At 36.1% G+C, this 20,457-nt stretch overlaps 1 protein-coding gene across 2 annotated transcripts in view; it reads left to right on the forward strand.

Moving 5' to 3' along the window:
• The window catches only part of CCDC7 (coiled-coil domain containing 7), a 325,108-nt gene that overhangs the window by 83,617 nt on the left and 221,034 nt on the right, over positions 1–20,457 (forward strand). For both annotated transcript variants that reach the window (XM_036844965.1, XM_036844966.1), the window contains exons 14-15: positions 1,443–1,497; positions 19,518–19,583. In XM_036844965.1, coding sequence (XP_036700860.1) covers positions 1,443–1,497; positions 19,518–19,583 — 121 coding nt within the window. The remainder of the gene's footprint in view (positions 1–1,442; positions 1,498–19,517; positions 19,584–20,457) is intronic.

Below are 20,457 nucleotides of genomic sequence, written 5' to 3' on the forward strand. Positions count from 1 at the left end.
GAAGGGTAAGTGTTAACTCTTTCTTAAATGGTTGTTAGAACTCACCTGTGAAGTGATCTGGTCATGGACTTTGGTTCATTGGGAGTTTTTTGATTACTGATTCAATTTCATTTCTGGTAATTACTCTGTTCATATTTTCTATTTCTTCCTGATTCAGTCTTGGGAAATTGTACATTTCTAGGAATTTATCCATTTTTTCTAGGTTGTCCATTTATTGTATATAATTGTTTGTACTAATCTCTTATGTATTTCTGTGGTGTCAGTTGTAATTTCTCTTTCATTTTTTATTTTATTTATTTGGGACCACTCTTTCTTTTTTTCTTGTTTCATCTGGATAAAGTTTTATCAGTTTTGTTTAACTTTTCAAAACCAGCTCATAGTTTCCTTGACCTCTTTTATTATTTCTCTTAGTCTTTATTTGATTTATTTTTGTTCCGACCTGTATTATTTCTTTCCTTTTACTAATTTTGGGCTTTATTTCTTCTTCTTTTTCTACTTCCTTTAGGTGTAAGGTGAGATTGTTTATTTGAGATTTTGTGTGTTTGTTTCCTGAGGTAGGATGCCAGATCCTGCCTCATGTGGTGGTTTCTGGCCTGCTGGTGGGCAGGGCTGGGTACCCACGCTGGTGGTCAGGGGCTCCTTGGGCTAGTGTCAGCCTGCTGGTGAGTGGGTAAGCCCCTGGTACTAATAGTCTAGAGGGAGGATTCCAAAATGGTGCTTGAGAGCACCTTGTCCTCATGGTAGAATGAGCTCCCCAAAATGGGTGCCGCCAGCCTTTGTGTCCCCAAGGGGAGTCCCAGTTGCCTCCTACCTCTCCAGGAGGCTCTCCAAAATCAGCAAATGGGTCTGACCCTGGCTCCTTTTAAATTACCGCCCCTATGCTGGGACTCAGAACATGTGAGATTTTGCATGTCCCAGAAGAGTGGGATCTACGTTTCCTATAGCCCTCCTGCTCTCCAATATGCAAGCCCTATTGGCCTTCACAGCCAGATGTACTTGGAGCTCATCTTCTCAGTGTTGGACCCCTGGGGTAGGGAGTCTGATGTGGAGCTCAGATCCCTCACACCTTGGGGGAGAACAACTGCAATTGTGATTATCCTCCCATTTGTGGGTCACCTACCCAGGAATGTGGGTCTTCACTATACTGAGTCTTTGCCCCTCCTATCCATCTCATTGTGGTTACTTCTTAATATCTTTACTTATGGACAGTCTTTTCTTGTAGTCTTCATGTCATTCTCATCAATAGTTGCTCTGTAAATAGTTGTAATTTTGGTGTGCCTGTGGGAGGAGGTAAGTTCGGGCTCTTCCTACTCCATCATTTTGGGTGCACCTCTCAAAATTTCACTTCTTTAAAATGGTTTAAGTACTCATCAAGAAAGCAAAGTACTCATGCAAATATCGTAAAATATCATGATATATTTAAAAACATATTTTTTTTTCAGGAAGAAGTCTATAGTGAAAGAGCTTAAAGTAAAAGAAGATATGCCTCAAGTCCAGGTAACACAGAATCTCTCTCTGTGCATCTAAATTTGATTAATAAGGCTCTGATAATTGTATGTATAGACAATATTAGTATGTATATGAATATAGGTATGTATGTATGTGTGTTTGTGTGTGTATATGTGTACTAAATTTCTTCCTAAGATACTTCTTTCTTGTCAGTTGACTTTTCTCAGCAAGTTTCAAAAACCAAATGGTAAATTTAGACACATTTACTGTCAAGGTTATGAAAATTACCATAGTTCACTCAATTATAGGCAATATCATGGAGGAAAGAACATCATATTTTGAGTCAGAGCAGACTTACTAGTTAAGTGACATTGGACAAGTCCCTTTAACCTACTTGATCTTCATATTTTTCATCACTAAAATGAGTAAAACAATAGCTGCCCTGTCTATTTCAAGAAGGTATAAGAGATGCAAGAAGCAAATAGGAAAAATTTTCAGAGATTGTAAACATAGCCCACTCTTTTTTATGTGATCCAATGAAAAGAATACAAGTAACCCTTTGTTTCATCTTGTCTTTGGTAAACTTTCTTTTGCTACAAGTTAACTTCTTAACCATCACAGCACCATGTCACCCATTTGGTCACTCTCATCCCGTGAGTGGCTGGACTTAAGTGTCCTACAAGTATGTACCTGCATGATTCAAGAATCAAATAACATAAATTTGCAAAGAAAATGAGAGTACTGCTTGAAATACTGAATATAAAATGAACAACTTTATGGTATTAATTTTCTATTTCTGCATAACAAGTTACCTCACATTTTGCAGCTTAAAACAATTTAAATTGTCTCATAGTTTTGAATGGCTTAGGAGTCTGAGCATGGCTTATCTGTGTCCTATGCTCAAGGCCTCACCATACAGCAGTCAAGGCATTGGCTAGGCTCTGCTTTTTTTGGTCACTTGGGGTCCTCTTCCAAGCTTAAGTAGATGTGGCAAATTTCAGTTCTGTGCAGTTGTGGGACTGGGGCATTTAGCCATGTGGCCTTCTCCATAAGCAGTTTACATTATAGCATCTCACTTCTTCTTTAAGGCCAGCAAAGAGTCTCTCTTTCTTGCTAAGACAGAGTCTCATGCAATATAATATGATCATGAGAGTGACACCTTATCACCTCAGCTATATAGTTGATCCTTGAACGACATGGAGGTTAGGGATGCCATCCCCTCCCTCACAGTTGAAAATTTGCATACTGCTATCTCTGCCTCAAAAACAAAGGAATTGATAAATGACTCACCAAAGAGCAGGAAGGCAAAGCAGCTTGGATAGAGTCAGGACTCAAACCCTAGTTCTTTTGATTCCACATATTGTGATCTCTAATCGAACACACTTTTCCCTATACTTAGTTGATATAAAGATCTGTAAAATGAAAATATAGGTACAATATTCATTGAAAACTATCCTTGTATAAGTGGACCCATGCAGTTCAAACCCATGTTGTTCACAGGTCAAATATATAATGCAGTCTAATAAGGGGATTGGCATCTCATCACTGTGCAATATTCTGTTGGCTAAAAGCAAGTCACAGGTTATATTCACACTAAAAGGAGTGGATTATACAGAGCATAACTTTAGGGATGGAGATCATGGAGGCCATTTTAGAATTCTGCCTACCATACCGGGTGATTTTATATAGAACAGCATTTTGTGTGTGTTTTAAAAACATGTATTACAATTCCATTTTATTATTAATATTATAAGTCTTGAAACTAGTGTTTTAGTTCATTTGGGCCATGTCTTAGTCCCTTCAGACTGCTTTAACAAAATATCAGGGATTAGGTAGCTTATAAACAACAGAAATTTATTTCTAACAGTTCTGGGGGCTAGATGTTCAAAATCAGAGTACCAGCATGATGGGGTGAGGGTCCTCTTCTGGGTTTCAGAATTCTTGTATTCTCATATGGCAGAAGGAGAGCTTTCTCAGGCCCCTTTTATAAGGGCATTAATCTCATTCATGAAGGCTCTGCCCTCATGACCTAATCACCTCCCAAAGGCTCTGCCTCCTAATATGATCACGGTGGGCATTAGGATTTCAACATAATGAATTTGGGGGCAGGACACAAACATTTGGACCATAGCAGGCTTCTATAACAAAATACTTTAGACTGGGTAGCTTAAATAACAAACATTTATTTCTCACAGTTCTGGAGGTAGGGAAGTCCAAAGATCAAGTCACCAGCAGATTTGGTGTCCAGTGAGAACCTGATTCCTGGTTCATAGATGGCCATATTCTTGCTGTGTCTTTACATGGCAGAAATGGCAAAGGAGCTCTCTAGAATCTCTTTTATAAGGGTGCTAATTCCATTCATGAGAGTACCACCCTCATGACTTATTCATCTCCCAGTGGCTCTACCTCCAAATACCATTACATTGGGGATTAGATTTCAATATATGAATTTTGGGGGGCACAAGCATTCAATTTGTAGCAGATAGTGTCATTAAAAATTTTTTTTTCTGAATTTAAAGGAAAAATTTTTTGTGTGGGTGTAATTTTTTCTGGAGAAGGTCTGTGGATTTAATGAGAATTTTAAAGGAATTTGGGAATTTATCTCCTTCCTCCAAAACTCCAATTTGAACTATCACTGATCTAGACCGTTTTACAGAGACCAATAGAAGCTAAAATGTGACTTGCTTAGTTTAGAGAACAAATTGGTACTGAAATCTGAACTGCAAACATGGCTCTCTGAATACTGCTTAGCATTTGCAATTACAGTCGATCCTTGAACAACATGGGTTTGTACTGTGAGGACCCACTTATACATGGATTTTTTTCCAATAAATATGTACTGTAGTACTACACAATCTGTGGTTGGTTGAATCTGCAGGTGTGGAACCATGTATACAAAAGGCCAACTGTAAATTTATATGTGGATTTTCCATTGGGTGGGTTCCTGTAACCCCCATGTTTTTCAAGGGTCAGTTTTAGGGAAAATGTATTCAGTTTTGCTTCCTCAGGCAGGCATGGATATTAGAATCAGTTGGTGTTATTATCTATCTGTCCAAGTAAGTATAATGTTTGTAAAAATTTTTAATAAGTCATGTAAAACTATATTTTAGTTTTTTTACATGACATAGTTTTTTTATTAGTTGTTCATTAGTTAGAGTATGGATTGGATTTTGCAGTCAGGGAGAACAATTAGAGAGTTTTTGCAATAATATAACTCAGTGATAAACTAGTTAATTATAAGTTAAATGTATTAAGATAGAAACGTAAATAGTATTTCTTATAATGCAAATTTTACTGTTGCCAAATGGAAAGATTTAATTTTATAAAAATATTAATCCCTTAAAATTAATAAATGTACTGCATTTCTAGTCAGAATTCAAAAAGGACTTTTTTAAAAGGGAGAAATAATTTGAAGATTATGTAGAATTTACCTGTAAAATTACCTAGGAGCCTTTTAAAAAATGGTAGCTCTTTGACCAGTTTCCAAATTCCTTTTGAGATTATTGGTGCATCTATTTTTGTAGTTTATATTTTCATATAAATTTATCCATTTCTAATGGTTTTTCAAGTGTACTGCTTGAATTTTACGTTATATGTTTTTTTTTCTGTATCTCTCTTTCTAACCTCTTTTTCCATTTACAGAAGTATTTCGTTTTTTTTTTTTTCCTTTTAATCAGGTTTGTCGGGATTATAATTTTTATATAAAAATAGGTTTGGAGTTTCACTTAGCTATTTTACTGTTTTATTTCTTGTTGCTGTTACTGTTTGTTTTCTACTTAATTACTCTAACCTTTATTGTTATTAATTTCTTCTGCCACTTTTTGTCTTTGGTTTATTTTTAGTTTCTTTTCAAATCTGTATTAGTTATATAGGTAGTTTATTTATTTTTACATTTGTTTAACTACAGTAAACAATATTGAGGCTACACATTTTTCACTGAATACAACTTCATTTGTATTTTATAGGTGTTTGAGTTTTTCTTTGTTTCACAAAAATGTTTTTAGTTCATCTTTTCATTGTTGGTTTACCTTTTTATAGAATTAACATCAGAAAATAGTACATAGAAAGTCCATACTTTTTGAAAGTTTTAAAAGGTATTTTTTGTGATCAAGTGCATATGTTTATTTCAGTTTTCTATTACTCTATAACAAAGTACACCAATATTTAGAGGTTTACTACACCAATAGTTAATTATTTCTCATTTATTTTTGGGTTGGCTGGGCTTACTGGGATGATTCTTCTGCTCCATGTTGTACTGGGGTCACTCATGTAGCTTCATTCAGCTTTAGAATGTTTAAGATGGCTTCCTCAAATGTCTGGTGGTAAGTGGAATGGCTAAGGGCTGAATCTTTCTCTCACGTGGTTGATCATCATTTAGTAGTCAAGCCCACGTATCATTACATGGAAGCTGGACTCCAATAGGTCAAAAGAAGCTGCAAGACCTTTTAAGACCTGTGCTCAGAAGCCTTAGAACATAATTTCCCCACATTTTACTGGTTAGGGGCCAGCCCAGACTCAAAGGGAGGGAAAATATATTCTACTTTTTGATGGGAGAAAGGACATATGTAGGTAGGGGTGGTACAAATTATAGATGGTCATTTTTGGAAATAGTCTATGATAGTCTTCCCTCTGGCTACATGTTAATATTTCTCCCACATGCAAAATGTACTCACCTCTTCCTTCTAAAATCTCATTACATTCTAGTTTTATCTTGAAGTCTAAGGTCTTATCATCTATACCAGGTCTAGATATGGATGAGTCTTCTTGGCACAGCTCCTTTTGATCTGGAGATGTGTTATCTAAAAAGGCAAGTGGTGCAATCACTGTGCAAAACAGTATGAAGGTTCCTCATAAGACTAGAAATAGAACTGCCATATGATCCAGCAATTCCACTCCTGGGTATATATTCAAAGGAAACAGGAATATTAATTTAAAAGATACATGCACCCCTGTGTTCATAGTAGCATTATTTACAATAGCCAAAATATGGAAACAACCTAAGTGTCCATCAACAGATGAATAGATATTATTGATATATATATATATATATCAATAATATATATATACGTGGTATATATATATGTGTGTATGTATATATATATATATTTATATATTTATATATAATGGAATACTACTCAACCATAAAAAAGGAATGAAATTTTGCCATTTGCAACAACATAGATGGACCTGAAGAGTATTATGCTTAGTGAAATAAGTCAGACAGGGAAGACAAATACTGTATGTTACCATATATATTGGAAATCTAAAAAATAAAATAAATAAATATAACAAAACAGAAAAAGACTCACAGATATAGAGAAAAAACTAGTGTTTACCAGTGGGGAGAGGGAAACAGTGGGGGGCAACATAGGGGTAGCAGATTGAGAGTTACAAACTACTATGTACGAAATACATAAGCTACAAGGATATATTGTACAGCACAGGAAACGTAGCAGAAAAAAATAAATAAAAAGGCAATTTATTGTATTTTTACCACCCTCCAACACATGCCTAACATGTTACTGAGAAAAGAAGAAGATGACTGCAAGAGACACTATTATTCAAAAGAGGGGAAAACAGAAAGCACATGATTCAGGGCAATTCTGAAATCCAACCAGACAATTGTCAGTAGTTCTCTTGACTCTCAGGGTGGGGAATGTACCTAGATTAGGGTCTAGTTTTGCTTCCTGGGAATGATTTCCTAATTCATTGTTGTAAGTAGCCCTTGATTTTATGGTATGGTACATTGAATCCACTGTCTGACTCATCATTCTTTTTCTGTAAGAAATGACCCATGTTTGCAGTGGAATAATTCTCTCAGCCTGCTTTCGGCTCATAAAAAATTAGGGATCTGGAGATTTCTTTTCATTTTGAAATGTCCCTGTCCCTTTTAGTCTAGTATGATGGTGTTTTTCTTAAAAACTGTTTTCCATGTATGTTATTGTGGTGCATTCTTTTTTTTTTAAATTTATTTTATTGAAGTATAGTTGATTTACAGTGTTGTGTTAATTTCTGCTGTACAGCAAAGTGATTCTGTTATACATATATACATACACACTCATATATGTATATATATTATTTTTCATATTCTTTTCCATTATGGTTTATTACAGGATATTGAATATAGTTCCCTGTGCTGTACAGTAGGACCTTGTTATTTATTCATTCTATATATAATAGTTTGCATCTGCTAATCCCAGACTCCCATTGCATCCCTCCCCCACCCCTTGGCAACCACAAGTCTGTTCTCTGTGTTTATAGTCTGTTTCTGTTTTGTAGATAAGTTCATTTGTGTCATATGTGTATTCTTTTACCCAAAAGTCAACATCCATGATTGTTTCCAAGATAGATCTTATTTTACTTAAGTTGTGTCAGGCTTCTGCAGGACAGTACCCTCAAGATTTTAAGTTCTTTTGTCTAATTAGGAGGATTTATGAAGAATATTTAAATCTTTCTGAGATTTTAACAAAGGGTTTTATAGCACACCCTTGATTTGACTTTTACTCTGAAGCTACATTTTATTGTCAATACCATGGTTTTGATCTTTGCCCTAAAGTAATTTCTTTCTTTGAGAATTTTTTTTGAGAACTAGAGATAGTGTCCTGGACCCTCTATATATTTTCTAATTTTTGCTTTAGAATTCATCAGTTCTTTCTTAGCTCTTCTTTCTTCTTGCAGTACCTTATTATATATCCAACCCTAGTATAAGCCAAACAGTTCTTTTATCATTCTGGCTGGAAATTTCCTTAGCCACATCCACAAGTTTAATAGGTATGTTTTTAACCTTGCAAGTTACTCCAGCCCCGAGTTTTGTTAGTTGTTCTGTCACTGCATAAAAGAGTTCCTTCCCCCTTTTCCAGTCCCCAGCATCAGTTTTCTAACCTCACTGCCTTTTATAGCCTCCACTAACAGATTGTTTGCTATTCCTCCAGGCTTCACCTATAGCCTTCTTCCTACTTTTCTGGTATCCAGCAATAGTGTCTTTACCACCCTTCAGCTTCTGCTTACCTGCTGGACCCAAAGCCAGTGCTAAATGTTTTTAGTTTTTGTTGTTGCATCACCTTGCTTGCAGGTGTTTCTATTACTTCATATCAAGCTACCCCCAAATTTAGTGAACTAAAACAGAAATGATTTATTATTTCTCACAATTCATGGGTTTGCTGCACTCAGCTGGGCAGTGTCTCTGTTTGATGTCATGTTGCTTAAGGTCTATCAAGTGGCTGCATTCATGTGGGAGCTCAGCTAGAGCTAGAAATGTCCAAGATAGTTTTTCTCACATGTCTGGTGCCCTATCATTCACTAGTCTAGCCCAAGCTTCTTTATATGGTGACTGGGAACCAAGCAGGCAAAAGCAAAAACAGTTAAGCTTGTTACAGGCTGGGATTATAAACCCTTGAAGTTTTTTCAGCATATTCTGTAAGGAAGTCCTAGTCATTAGGCTAGTCCGTATTCAGGGGGAGGAGTGGCACAGAGTAGGAGAAATTGTCTGCAGCCATTTATGGAAGTAATCCAACACAATATTCAATTTTTGTAAATGTTCTAATGACATAGTGCACATTTTCTATTGCTAGATATACCAGTCAACTTTTCCTTAATAACAAATTACTCCAAGACTTAGTGATTTAAAATAGCAGATACTCATTATTTCTCTTAGTGGCTGGATAGGTGTTCTCTCTGGGCAGGCATGGTATGTATGGAATCCCAGCTGGGGCATCTAGGACAGATAGGACCTCTTTTAGTCTTATCTTCCAGGAGGCCAGCCCTGGGTAGTCTACAGAAGGATTGTCAGTGGAAAGAGAACAAAACAAAGCTGGAAAACTTTCTTGAGGCCTAAACTCAGACCTCAGATAGTGCTATTTGCATTGCATCCTATTGGCCAAAGCAAGTCAACAGGCCAGCCTATTTTCAAGGGGTGAAGAGATAGATTTCACCTTTGGAAGCTACTGCAGAGAATTTATGGCTATTTGTAGTCTGCCACAGTGGGGTATATATTTTTTCCCTTTCTTTCTGTCCTCCTTTTATTTTCTCTCTTTACAAAATTCAATTACATCTAGGTTATTTTAATTCTCTGTACCTTTATTAGTTAGAAAATAGGCTAGACTGCTATATAAAGAGATCCCATATAATTCAATGGCTTAAACAAGATAGAATATTATTTTCCTCTCATTGAAAGTTTGGGTAAGTGGTTTCAGGTGGGTATAATAGTTTGATGTTTCTGGGACCCCGTCTCTTTACTTCTTGCTCTTATGTCTCATTGAAGTCTAGAAATTTTTATTACATCTTAAATTTTAAAATTTATCTCAAGGAAGTTTTATTTACCTATTTATTTTATTATTGTTTATCTTTCTTCTTCTTTTTATCCCTCTGGAACTGATATTTGAATATTATAATTCCTAGGTCTGTTCTTTTATTTTTTCCCTTTAATTTCTCCTGAAGCAATTTGTTTATGTGTGTTTGTGGGTTTTTTTTTTTTAAATTATAGTTGATGTACAGTATTATGACAGTTTCAGGTGAGCTACATGGTGATTCCACATTTACATACATTATGAAATGATCACCATGATAAGTCTATTAACCACCTGTCCCCATACAAAGTTATTACAATGTTATTTACCATATTCCTTCAGTGTATGTAACATTCCTCATGGCTAATTTATTTTCTAACTGGAGTTTTGTATCTCTTGATACCCTGCACCTATTTCACTCCCCCCAACCTGGTAATCACCCGTTTGTTCTTTGTATCCGAGTCTGTTTTCATTTCATTTTGTCTGTTTGTTTTGTTTTTTAGATTATAATATAAGTGAGATCATATGGTATTTGTCTTTCTCTGTCTGACTTATTTCACTTAGCATAATACACTCTAGGTCCATCCATGTTGTTGCAAATGGCAAGATTCCATTTTTTATGGCTGAGTAATAGTCCATTGTGTATGTGTATATATGTGTGTGTGTTCATCTCGCATTTTCTTTATCCATTCATTTGTTGATGGACACTTAGTTTGCTTCCATATCTTGGCTATTGTAAATAATGCTGTAATGAACATAGGGGTGCATACATTATTTGAATTAGTGGGTTTTTTTGGCAGGGTAAATACCTAGAAGTGAAATTACTGGATCATATGGCAGTTCTATTTTTAATTTTTTTGAGGAATCTCCCTACTGTTTTCCACAGTGGCTGTACCAATTTACATTCCCACCAACAGTGTATTAGGGTTCCCTTTTCTTCACATCCTTGCCAACCCTTGTTATATATTTATTTATTTATTTATTTTGGCTGCACTGTGCGGCATGTGGGATCTTAGTTCCCCAGCCAGGCATTGAACCTGTGCCCCTTGCAGTGGAAGTGTGGAGTCTTAACCACTGCACTGCCAGGGATGTCCCCAACCCTTGTTATTTCTTGTCTTTTTGATGATCATCATTCTGATAGGTATAAGGGAGTATCTCACTGTGGTTTTGTGTGTATTTTCCAGATGATTAGTGATGTTGAGCATCTTTTCGTGAACTGATTGGCTATCTGTCTTCTTTGGAAGAATGTCTTTTTAGGTACTCTGCCCATTTTTTTAATCGGTTTGTCTTTTTGATGTTGACTTGTATGAGTTCTTTGTGTATTTTGGATATTTACCCCTTATCCAATATATCATTTGCAAATATCTTCTCCCATTCAGTAGGTAGCCTTATTGTTTTGTTGATACCTTCACTGTGCAAAAGCTTTTTAGTTTGATGTAATTCCGTTTATTTTTGTTTTTGTTTCCCTTCCCTGAGGAGACGTATACAAAAAATATGGCTAAGATAAGTTTCAAAGAGGTTACTGTCTGTGTTTTCTTCTAGAAGTTTTATGGTTTCAGGTCTTACATTTATGCCTTTAATCCATTTCAGGTGGATTTTTTTGTATATGATGTGAAAAATAGTCCAGTTTGACTCTATTCCATGCAGCTGTCCAGTATTCCAAACACCAGTTATTGAAGAGGCAGTCTTTTCCTCATTGTATATTCTTGCTTCCTTTGTCATAGATTAATTGCCCATATAAGTGTGGGTTTAGTTTGGGGCTCTCTGTTTGGTTCCATTGATCTATGTGTCTGTTTTTGCTCCAGTACCATCCTGTTTTAATTAGTATAGCTTTGTAGTACAGTTTGAAATCAGGGGATGTGATACCTCCAGCTTATTCTTCTTTTCTCAAGATTGTTTTGGCTATTCAGGATCTTTTATGTTACCATAGAAATCTTAGAATTATTTGTTCTTATTGTGAAAAATGCCATTGATATTTTGATGGAGATGACATTGAATCCATTGAATTCCTGGGGTAGTATGGTCATTTTAACAATATTAATTCTTCCAATCCACGAACACAGAATATTTTTCCATTTGTGGAAATTCTTTCATCATTCTTATAAATTTCAGAGTATGAGTCTTTTATATTTTTGGTTAGATTTATTCCTAGGTATTATATTCTTTTTGAAGCAATTATAATTAACATTGTTTTCTTAAGTTCTCTTTCTGATAGCTTGTTATTCTGTATACTGATTTTGTATCCTGCAACTTTAATAGTTTTTTTTGGTGAAGTCTTTGGGGGTTTTTATAATAGTATTACATCATTTGCAAATAATGACAATTTTACTTCTTCCTTTACACTTTGGATTACTTTATTTTTCTTGCATAATTGCTCTAGCTAGGACTTACAACACTATGTTGGATAATGTGGTAAGTATGGGCATCCTTGTCTTGTTCCTGATCTTAGAGGAAAGGCTTTCAGCTTTTCACCATTGAGTATGATGTTATCTATATGTTTGTCATATATAGCCTTTATTACATTGAGGTACATTCTCTCTATACCCACTTTGTTGAGAGTTTTTATCAAAAATAAATGTTGAGTTTTGTCAAGTGCTTTTCTGCATCTATTTAGATGATTATGTAATATTTATTCTTTGTTTTTTTTTTAATGTGGTATATTACATTGATTGATTTCTGGATGTTACACCATCCAAGCATCTCTGTTTGGAATCCCACTGAATCATGATGTATGATCCTTTTAATGTATTGTTGAATTTCATTTGCTAGTATTTTGTAGAGGAATTTTGCATCTATGTTCATCAGTGATATTGACCTATAATTTTCTTTTTTGGAATGTTTTTGCCTGGTTTTGGTATTGGGGTAATGCTGGCTTTGTAAAGTGCATTTGGAAGTGTTCCCTCCTTCTCAATTTGTTGGAGTAATTTGAGAAGTATATGTATTAACTCTTTTAAAATATTTGGTAGAATTCACCTGCGAAGCCATCACGTTTGGAATTTTGTTGGGAGTTTTAGAATTTTTATTTCAATTTCATTATTATAAATTGGTTTATTCATATTTTCTATTTCTTTCTGATTCAGTCTTGGAAGATTGTATGTTTCTAGAAATTTTTTCTAGGTTGTCTAATTTGTTGGCATATAATTGTTCGTACTGTTCTCTTATGGTTATTTGTATTTCTGTGGTGTCAATTATAATTTCTCCTCTTTAATTTCTGATTTTATTTATTTGCACACACTGTCTTTTTTTCTTGATGATTCTGACAAAAGGTTTGTCTATTTTGTTTTCTTTACAAAGAACCACCTCTTAGTTTCATTGGTCTTTTATTTTTTTTTTAACTTCTATTTCATTTATTTCTGCACTGATAATTATTATTTCCTTCTTTCTACTAACTTTTGCTTTGTTTGTTCTTTTCCTAGTTCCTTTAAATATAAAGTTATATTGTTTATTTGTGATTTTTCTTGTTTCTTAAAGTAGGCCTGTATTGCTGTGAATTTCTCTTTTAGAACTGCTTCTGCTGTGTTCCATAGATTTTGGAAAGTTGTTTTTCATTTTTCTGATTTCCTTTTTGATTTCTCCATTGGTGCATTGGTTGTTGAAGTAGCATGTTGTTTAGTCTCCATGTGTTTGTGTTTTTATCCAGTTTTCTTCTTGTAATTAACTTCTGGTTACCTACCGCTGTGGTCAGAAAAAAATGCTTGGTATGCTTTCAGTCTGCTTAATTTTATCCAGACTTGTTTTATGGCCTAATATGTGATCTATCCTGGAGAATGTTCCATGTGCACTTGGAAAGAATGTATATTGTTTCTTTTGAATGGAATATTCTGTATATATCTAGTAAGTTCATCTGATTGAATGTGTCATTTAAGGCCTGTGTTTCCTTATTGATTTTTGTCTGAATTTTCTATCCATTGATGTAAGTGGGGGTATTAAAGTCCCCTACTATTATTGTATTGCTGTTTATATCTCTCTTTATTTCTATTAATATTTGCTTTATATATGTAGGTGCTCCTATGTTGCATTCATAAAGTTTACAAGTGTTATATTCTCTTGTTGGATTGATCTCTTTTGTTACAGTCTTTCTAAAAGTCTACTTTGTCTGATATAAGTATTGCTACCCAGCTGTCTCTTTGTTTCCATTTGCATCATTTATCTTTTTCCATTCTTTCACTTCCATTTGGTAGGTTTGAGTGAGTCTCCTATAGACACATATATAATTTTTTTTTAATCCATTCAGCCACCTTATATCTTTTGAATGGAGAGTTTAGTCCTTTCACATTTAAAGTAAATTTGATATGTATGTACTTATTGCCATTTCGTTAATTGTTTTCTGGCTGTTTTTGTAGTTCTCTGTTCTTTTCTTCCTCTCTTTCTCTGTTCTCATGTGATATGATTGTTTTCTTTAGTTTTATTTTTAGATTCTTTTCTCATTTTCTTTTGTTTATCCACTATAAGTTTTTTCTTTGAGGTTACTGTGAGGTTTTCATATAACATCCTATGTATATAACAGTCTCTTGTAAGTTGATAGTAAATTATGAGTTACACTCCAAAGCTTTATATTTTTTACTACCCCCCAAGGTTTTTATATTTTTGATGACACATTTTACAAATTTAATTCTATGTATCCCTTGACTAATTATTGTATTTTAATTACTTTTACTACTTTTGTCTTTTATCCTTTGTACTTGCTTTATAAGTGAACCAACCATCCACTACCTTTATTATTTATTTACCTTTTCTGGTGAGATTTTTACTTTCATATTTTTTCTTACTATTAATTAGTTCCTTTTCTTTTTAGTTTAGAGAAGTTCCTTTAACATTTCTTCTAAGGCTGGTTTAATGGTGATAAACTTCTTTAGCTTTTGATTGTGTGTAAAACTCTTAATCTCTCCTTCATTTCTTAATGATAACCTAGCCAGGTAGAGAATTCTTGGTTGTTTTTTTTTTTCTTTCAGTACTTTTAATATGTCATTCCACTCCCTTTTTTTTTTTTTAATTTTATTTATTTATTTATTTATTTATTTTTGGCTGTGTTGGGTCTTCGTTTCTGTGCGAGAGCTTTCTCTGGTTGCAGCAAGTGGGGGCCACTCTTCATCACAGTGCGCGGGCCTCACTGTCACGGCCTCTCTCGTTGCAGAGCACAGGCTCCAGACGTGCAGGCTCAGTAATTGTGGCTCACGGGCCTAATTGCTCCACAGCATGTGGGATCTTCCCAGACCAGGGCTCGAACCTGTGTCCCCTGCGTTGGCAGGCAGATTCTCAACCACTGAGCCACCAGGGAAGCCCCCATTCCACTCCCTTTTGGCCTACAAAGTTTCTGCTGAAAAATCTTTTCATAGCCTTATGGGGTTTTCCTTGTACCTAATAAGTTGCTTTTCTTTTGCTGCTTTTAAGATTCCCTCTTTATCTTTAACTTGTACCATTTTAATTACAAAGTATAGCGGTGTGTTTCTCTTTGGGTTCATGTTATTTGGAATTCTCTTTGTTTCTTGGACCTGGATGTATGTTTTCTTCCCCAGATTAGAGAATTTTTCAGCCATTATTTCTTCAAGTAATTTTTCTGGCCTTTTCTCTCTCTTTTCTCCTTTGGGGACCCCCATAAATGCAAATGTTATTTTGTTTAATGTTGTCCTAGAGGTCCCTTAAGGTATCCTCACTTTTTAAAATTCTTTTTTCATTTTGCTGCTCTTTCTGGGTGTTTTCCATTGCTTTGTCTTCCTACTTGCTTATTTGTGCTTCTTTTTCATCCATTCTGATGTTGAACCCATCTAGTTTGTTTTTCAGTTCATTATAACTTCCTGTTTGGTATTTTCTTATATTTTTTGTCCCTTTGTTGAAGGTCTCACTATGCTCATTCATTCCTTTCCTGAAATTGGTGAGCTTTTTTATGATCATTACTTTAAAATCTTTTAGGTTGAAACTCTTTTAGGTTGGTCATCTCTGTTTTATTAAGGTCTTTTTCTGGGGATTCGCCTTGGTCTATGGTGTTGAACATATATTCCTCTGTCTCTTCATTTTGCCTGTCTCTCTGTGTTTGTCTATAGGTATTAGGGGAAGTGACTACCTCCTGCAGTCTTGAAGGAGTGGTCTTGTGTAGGAGCTGTTCTGTGTGGCCTAAAAGCACAATCATCCCTGACCACAAGAGTCAGGCACTTCATGGGCATCCCTCACGGTGGGCTGCATCCACCAGCTGTGATGCAACCAAGGCTGGTGCACAGGTTTGAGTCACTTGCCTGTCCTGGTTGTAGCTAGGTCTCTGTGTGGGCTAGGTGGGGCTTGGGGCCCTTGCCTGGCCAAGTTGTGGTCTGTTTACTGCCTGGGCAGAGCAAGGCTCAGAACATTTGCCCATCCTGGTTTTGTGGGGGGTACTGCTTGATTAATTCTTGAAGTGTTTCTGTTATCGATGGTGTGCCATGCCCTGTCAGTGTTCCAAGGGGAGGAATCTGATTTAACACCTAGTTTCAGGTTGATTGGATGCCAGGCCCTCAGGTAGTAGCTTTTAAAGTGTGCAGATATATACTATGCTGTGGAGCCACAATTGTAATCCCTGCTGGTCTCCAGACCAGGAGATCTGGAGGTGTCACCTGGGCGACATTTGCAAAAAGCAAAGCTCCTGATGAGTATATACGCTTCTTTCTCGGGAGTCTTGTCAAGCTGTGGTGAGGCCAAGGGGGTACACAAGCATGATGTCTCCCCAGTTATATTTCCTGGGAGTGTGTCCTTAGCCTCCAAAAGTGTGGTAAACCTGAAGCCTGTCCCTCAGGGTGAAGCTCCAGGCTAAGTAAATAGGCCTTTTTCACAGGAAAACTGTGAAAAAGGCCTATTTTTCCTGAGGGTGGTGGCCTGCGAATAACTGTCTCCATGTTACAATCCCATGGAACTCAGGAACACCAGCCCCATGGGCCACTGGGGCTAAGTGATCAGAGGGTTTCCCTTGTGTGGATTGTGTACTCCCACTGGCTTTAGCTGGGTAGCTGGAGAGTGTAGGGGGCGGGTCTTGCTCTCTTCCTTCAGGAAGGCCGTGGGAAAATGACCTGACTGCATGCCCACAGGCTTTAGCAATGCAGCATTGAGAGTGCCTTGTCTGTGTGCATGCTTTGGGTTTAGACCCTGACTTCTCAGTCTTGCCACCCTCAGCTTAGGGGGCAGGGGAGTATTGAGTCAGCTTTAGGCTAGGAGAGGGGTAATACCATGACTGCTTGCACTCACCAGCCCCAGCCAGAGGGAGGGGGAGTATAGTAGTTGCCTGCACTTGCAGACTTTAGCTAGGTTGCAGGAAAATGCTGTGACCATTTGTTCCTGTCCATCCTAGCCAGGGAGTGGGGGAACATTGCAGCCTCTGGAGCTCTCTGGCTTCAGTAGTGCAGTGGGGTATTGCCATGATTGGCTCACCCCTGCATCCAAGCTCTACAGCCTGTGCTAGCAGGTTAGGTGGGGAGTGCAGTAATGGTGTCTGCCGGTGCTTCTGTTTCTGGGGAGTGTTTCTACTGTCCACCACCCCTCCAGCTGATGCTTTTAGATTTGCAAATGACTCCTCTTCACATATAATCATGGCACTTTTCAGACCGCTATTATTTCCCTGGGTCTCCAGGTGAGTGAGACCATATGTCAGCCCTTTGGGGGGGAGGGGGTTCTCAGTTTTCTATAGCACTTTGGGACCGTTGGATGTCAGCCCCATTGGTTTTCAAAGCAAGGCATTTCAGGGGTTCCTCTCTCTGGTGTAGATCCCAGGAGCCAGGGTGCTTGATATGGGAAGCATCCCTTGCTCCTCTGGGGAAAGTGCCTGTCTGGTGAGACCCCTCTCTAAAGTGTGCTATCATGCTGGGGGTAGGGTTTCTGGTGAGAGTGTTTCTTTGCCTCTCCTACCTGTCTTGATATAGTCCCTTTTTATTCTTTGTTGTGGAGCGCTTGTTTGGCTAGTTCTAAAGTTCTTTTCAGAGGGAACTGATCTGTATATAGGTATATATTTGCTGATTCCATGGTAGGAGGTAAGTCCAGGCTCTTGCTGTGCCCCATCTTTAACCACCTTCCCTGTAAATTTTCTTTTCTTTTAAGAGTAAGTCTCATTTTCCTGTTTCTTCAGATTCAAATAATTCTTAATTTTATCTTGGATATTGTGAATGTCATGTTGTTGAAGCTCTGGATTCTGCTATATTCTTCTTATGATTGGTACTATTTTTGTTTATTTATTTTGCTTTAATTTATTATTAACATGATTGGGTGCAAAATGAAAATTCTGTATTTAGGCAGCAGCTTAAATCACATTTCATTTCTTATAGCTTTTGCTAGGCTGTTTAGAATCTTCCTTATGCATATATGCTTAAGGGGGCAGGGGTAGATTTGTGTTGTTTGTACAGATGGCTTGGGGCTCCCTCTCTCTGGCTCCCTTCTTTGTGTGATTTCCCCTAACCTTTCCAGTGGCTGTGGTTGCCCTGAACTCTGTACCCTGGTTTGTAAGGTCTAAAAACTCAGGTTTGTTTGTTTGTTTGAATTAGCTATTAGGGTTCTGCCTGGCTCGGAGGGTTTGCCCTCAGACTAGAAGCCAGGAAACAAGGATCTTATGTAGGACTCTTCCCTTCTTCCAAGTGTCAGCTTCTCTCAAGAATCTACCTACTCTTGTTTGCTCTCTAGTGTTGATATTTGTATTTTGTTTAGAGCTTGTGGTTGTTATGTGTGGCAGGGTTTGTCCAGTAGGAACTTGCTCTGCTATACCAGAATCAAAACCGGGGACTTTATTTTTTTTTGACTTTTTATTTTATATTGGAGTATAGTTGATTAACAACGTTGTGTTAGTTTCAGGTGTACAACAAAGTGATTCAGCTACAGCTACATATACATGTATCTATTCTTCAAATTCTTTTCCCAATTAGGTTGTTACAGAATATTGAGCAGAGTTCCCTGTCCTAGTTCCTTATTGGTTATCCATTTTAAATATAGCAGTGTGTACATGTCAATCCCAAACTCCTAACTATCCCTTCCACCCACCCTTCCCTCATAGTAACCATAAGTTGGTTCTCTAACTCTGTGAGCCTGTTTCTTTTTTGTAAATAAGTTCATTTGTATCACTTTTTTTTTTTTGCAAATGATGTGACAAGTGATTAGTCTCCATAATTTACAAACAGCTCATGTGGCTTAATATCATCAAAACAAACAACCCAATCAAAGAATGCACAGAAAACCTAAATAGACATTTCTCGAAAGAAGAGATACAGATGGCCAAGAGACACATGAAAAGATGTTCAACATCGCTAATTATTAGAGAAATGCATCAAAACTACAATGAGATATCATCTCACACCAGTCCGAATGGCTATCATCAAAAAAAAAAAAAAAAAAAAAGGAAAGAAAGAAACTGGGGACTTTAGATATGGTTCCTCAAACTGTCTTCCATCTGATGGAGAATTCTTGAGACTTTCCACGCATAGTAGAATCTACTCATTCTCACAAAATCAGAACTATATTTCTTTTGTGTTAAGAGTAGAGTTGCTTCTTTTCTTAAAATTTGAAATATTTGTATTTAAATATTTCAGGCCTTGAGAAAAGGAGTAATGAAATGTTTACTGTAGTTATAATTTCGTAGATTCAAAGTCACTTTTCCTATGGAAAATCAATAGGAAGCTATAGCTACAGAAGTTCCACCATTCTCCCTGAGAAGTGTGCAGTAAATGTTTATCCTCAAATCATCATCTTGGCTATCTATGCACTTTAGAAAGGTAATAATTATGACAATAAATTAATAGAAACAAAAATACTAAATGAATACTTTCCCCCCATGTTACATCCTAGAAAGTAACACATGCCCTGAAAATTGAGAACCGAGTTCTTCGGGAACAACTGAAACAAGCTTTACAGGTAAAAAGATATCATGTTCCCTTGAAATTGTTAACAAGGGAAGAAAATATCTATAAACAACTTTTTAAATGAATAATTTTAACTTTGTAAACTAATAGGTCTATATATTGTATTATTTTGCCAGGTTTAAAGTATTCTCATTTTATGCAATGGAAATATATTAATAAAATTTAGTATGTATTCTTTCCAAAACAGTAAGCTAGAAAGAAAATTGATATACAAACTTAAAGCAATTTATTTCTAGATACAAATGGGTTTTTTTGAAATTAGCATAATTATTATAGGATATATTGAAATAAGAAACTGGTGATTTCACAGAGGAACAATTAAGGAGGATTTGCTCATCCAAAAATCAATATAAAATATAAAAACACAATAACTAAAGCAGTGTGGTTCTGGATTTGGTACTGAATGAAAAGTCCAGAAACAGATTCAAATGAATGTAGTAATTTTATAGTTTATAGTTTTAGTTATTAAAATTTTTTCATAGAAGGATAAAATAGTCACAAAAGTAAACTACTGTGAAAACATTGTTGGGTTTCTAGTTAATGTAATACACTAAAATAAGTTGCAGATTGGTTTGAGATCCAAAAGTGCTAACTGAACTATTAATATATTGGAAGAAACACTGAGTAACAATTACATGTCTTGGCTAGAACAAGACTTCCTAAGCATTATACCATAAAGGAATATGTTAATATATTTGGCTATATATAAAATAAAACTTTTTATGGTTAAAAAATTCATGAGATATAAAGATAAATGGAAAATCTTTATAAAATGTTTCATATCAAGATCTTTTACAAATATACAGGAAATATGGATATTCTTCCTCCTAAATAGACAGAGGACACAAATAGGCAAGTCATAATTG

Source organism: Balaenoptera musculus, chromosome 2 (assembly GCF_009873245.2).
Source record: "Balaenoptera musculus isolate JJ_BM4_2016_0621 chromosome 2, mBalMus1.pri.v3, whole genome shotgun sequence".
NCBI classification, from domain to species: Eukaryota; Metazoa; Chordata; class Mammalia; order Artiodactyla; family Balaenopteridae; genus Balaenoptera; species Balaenoptera musculus.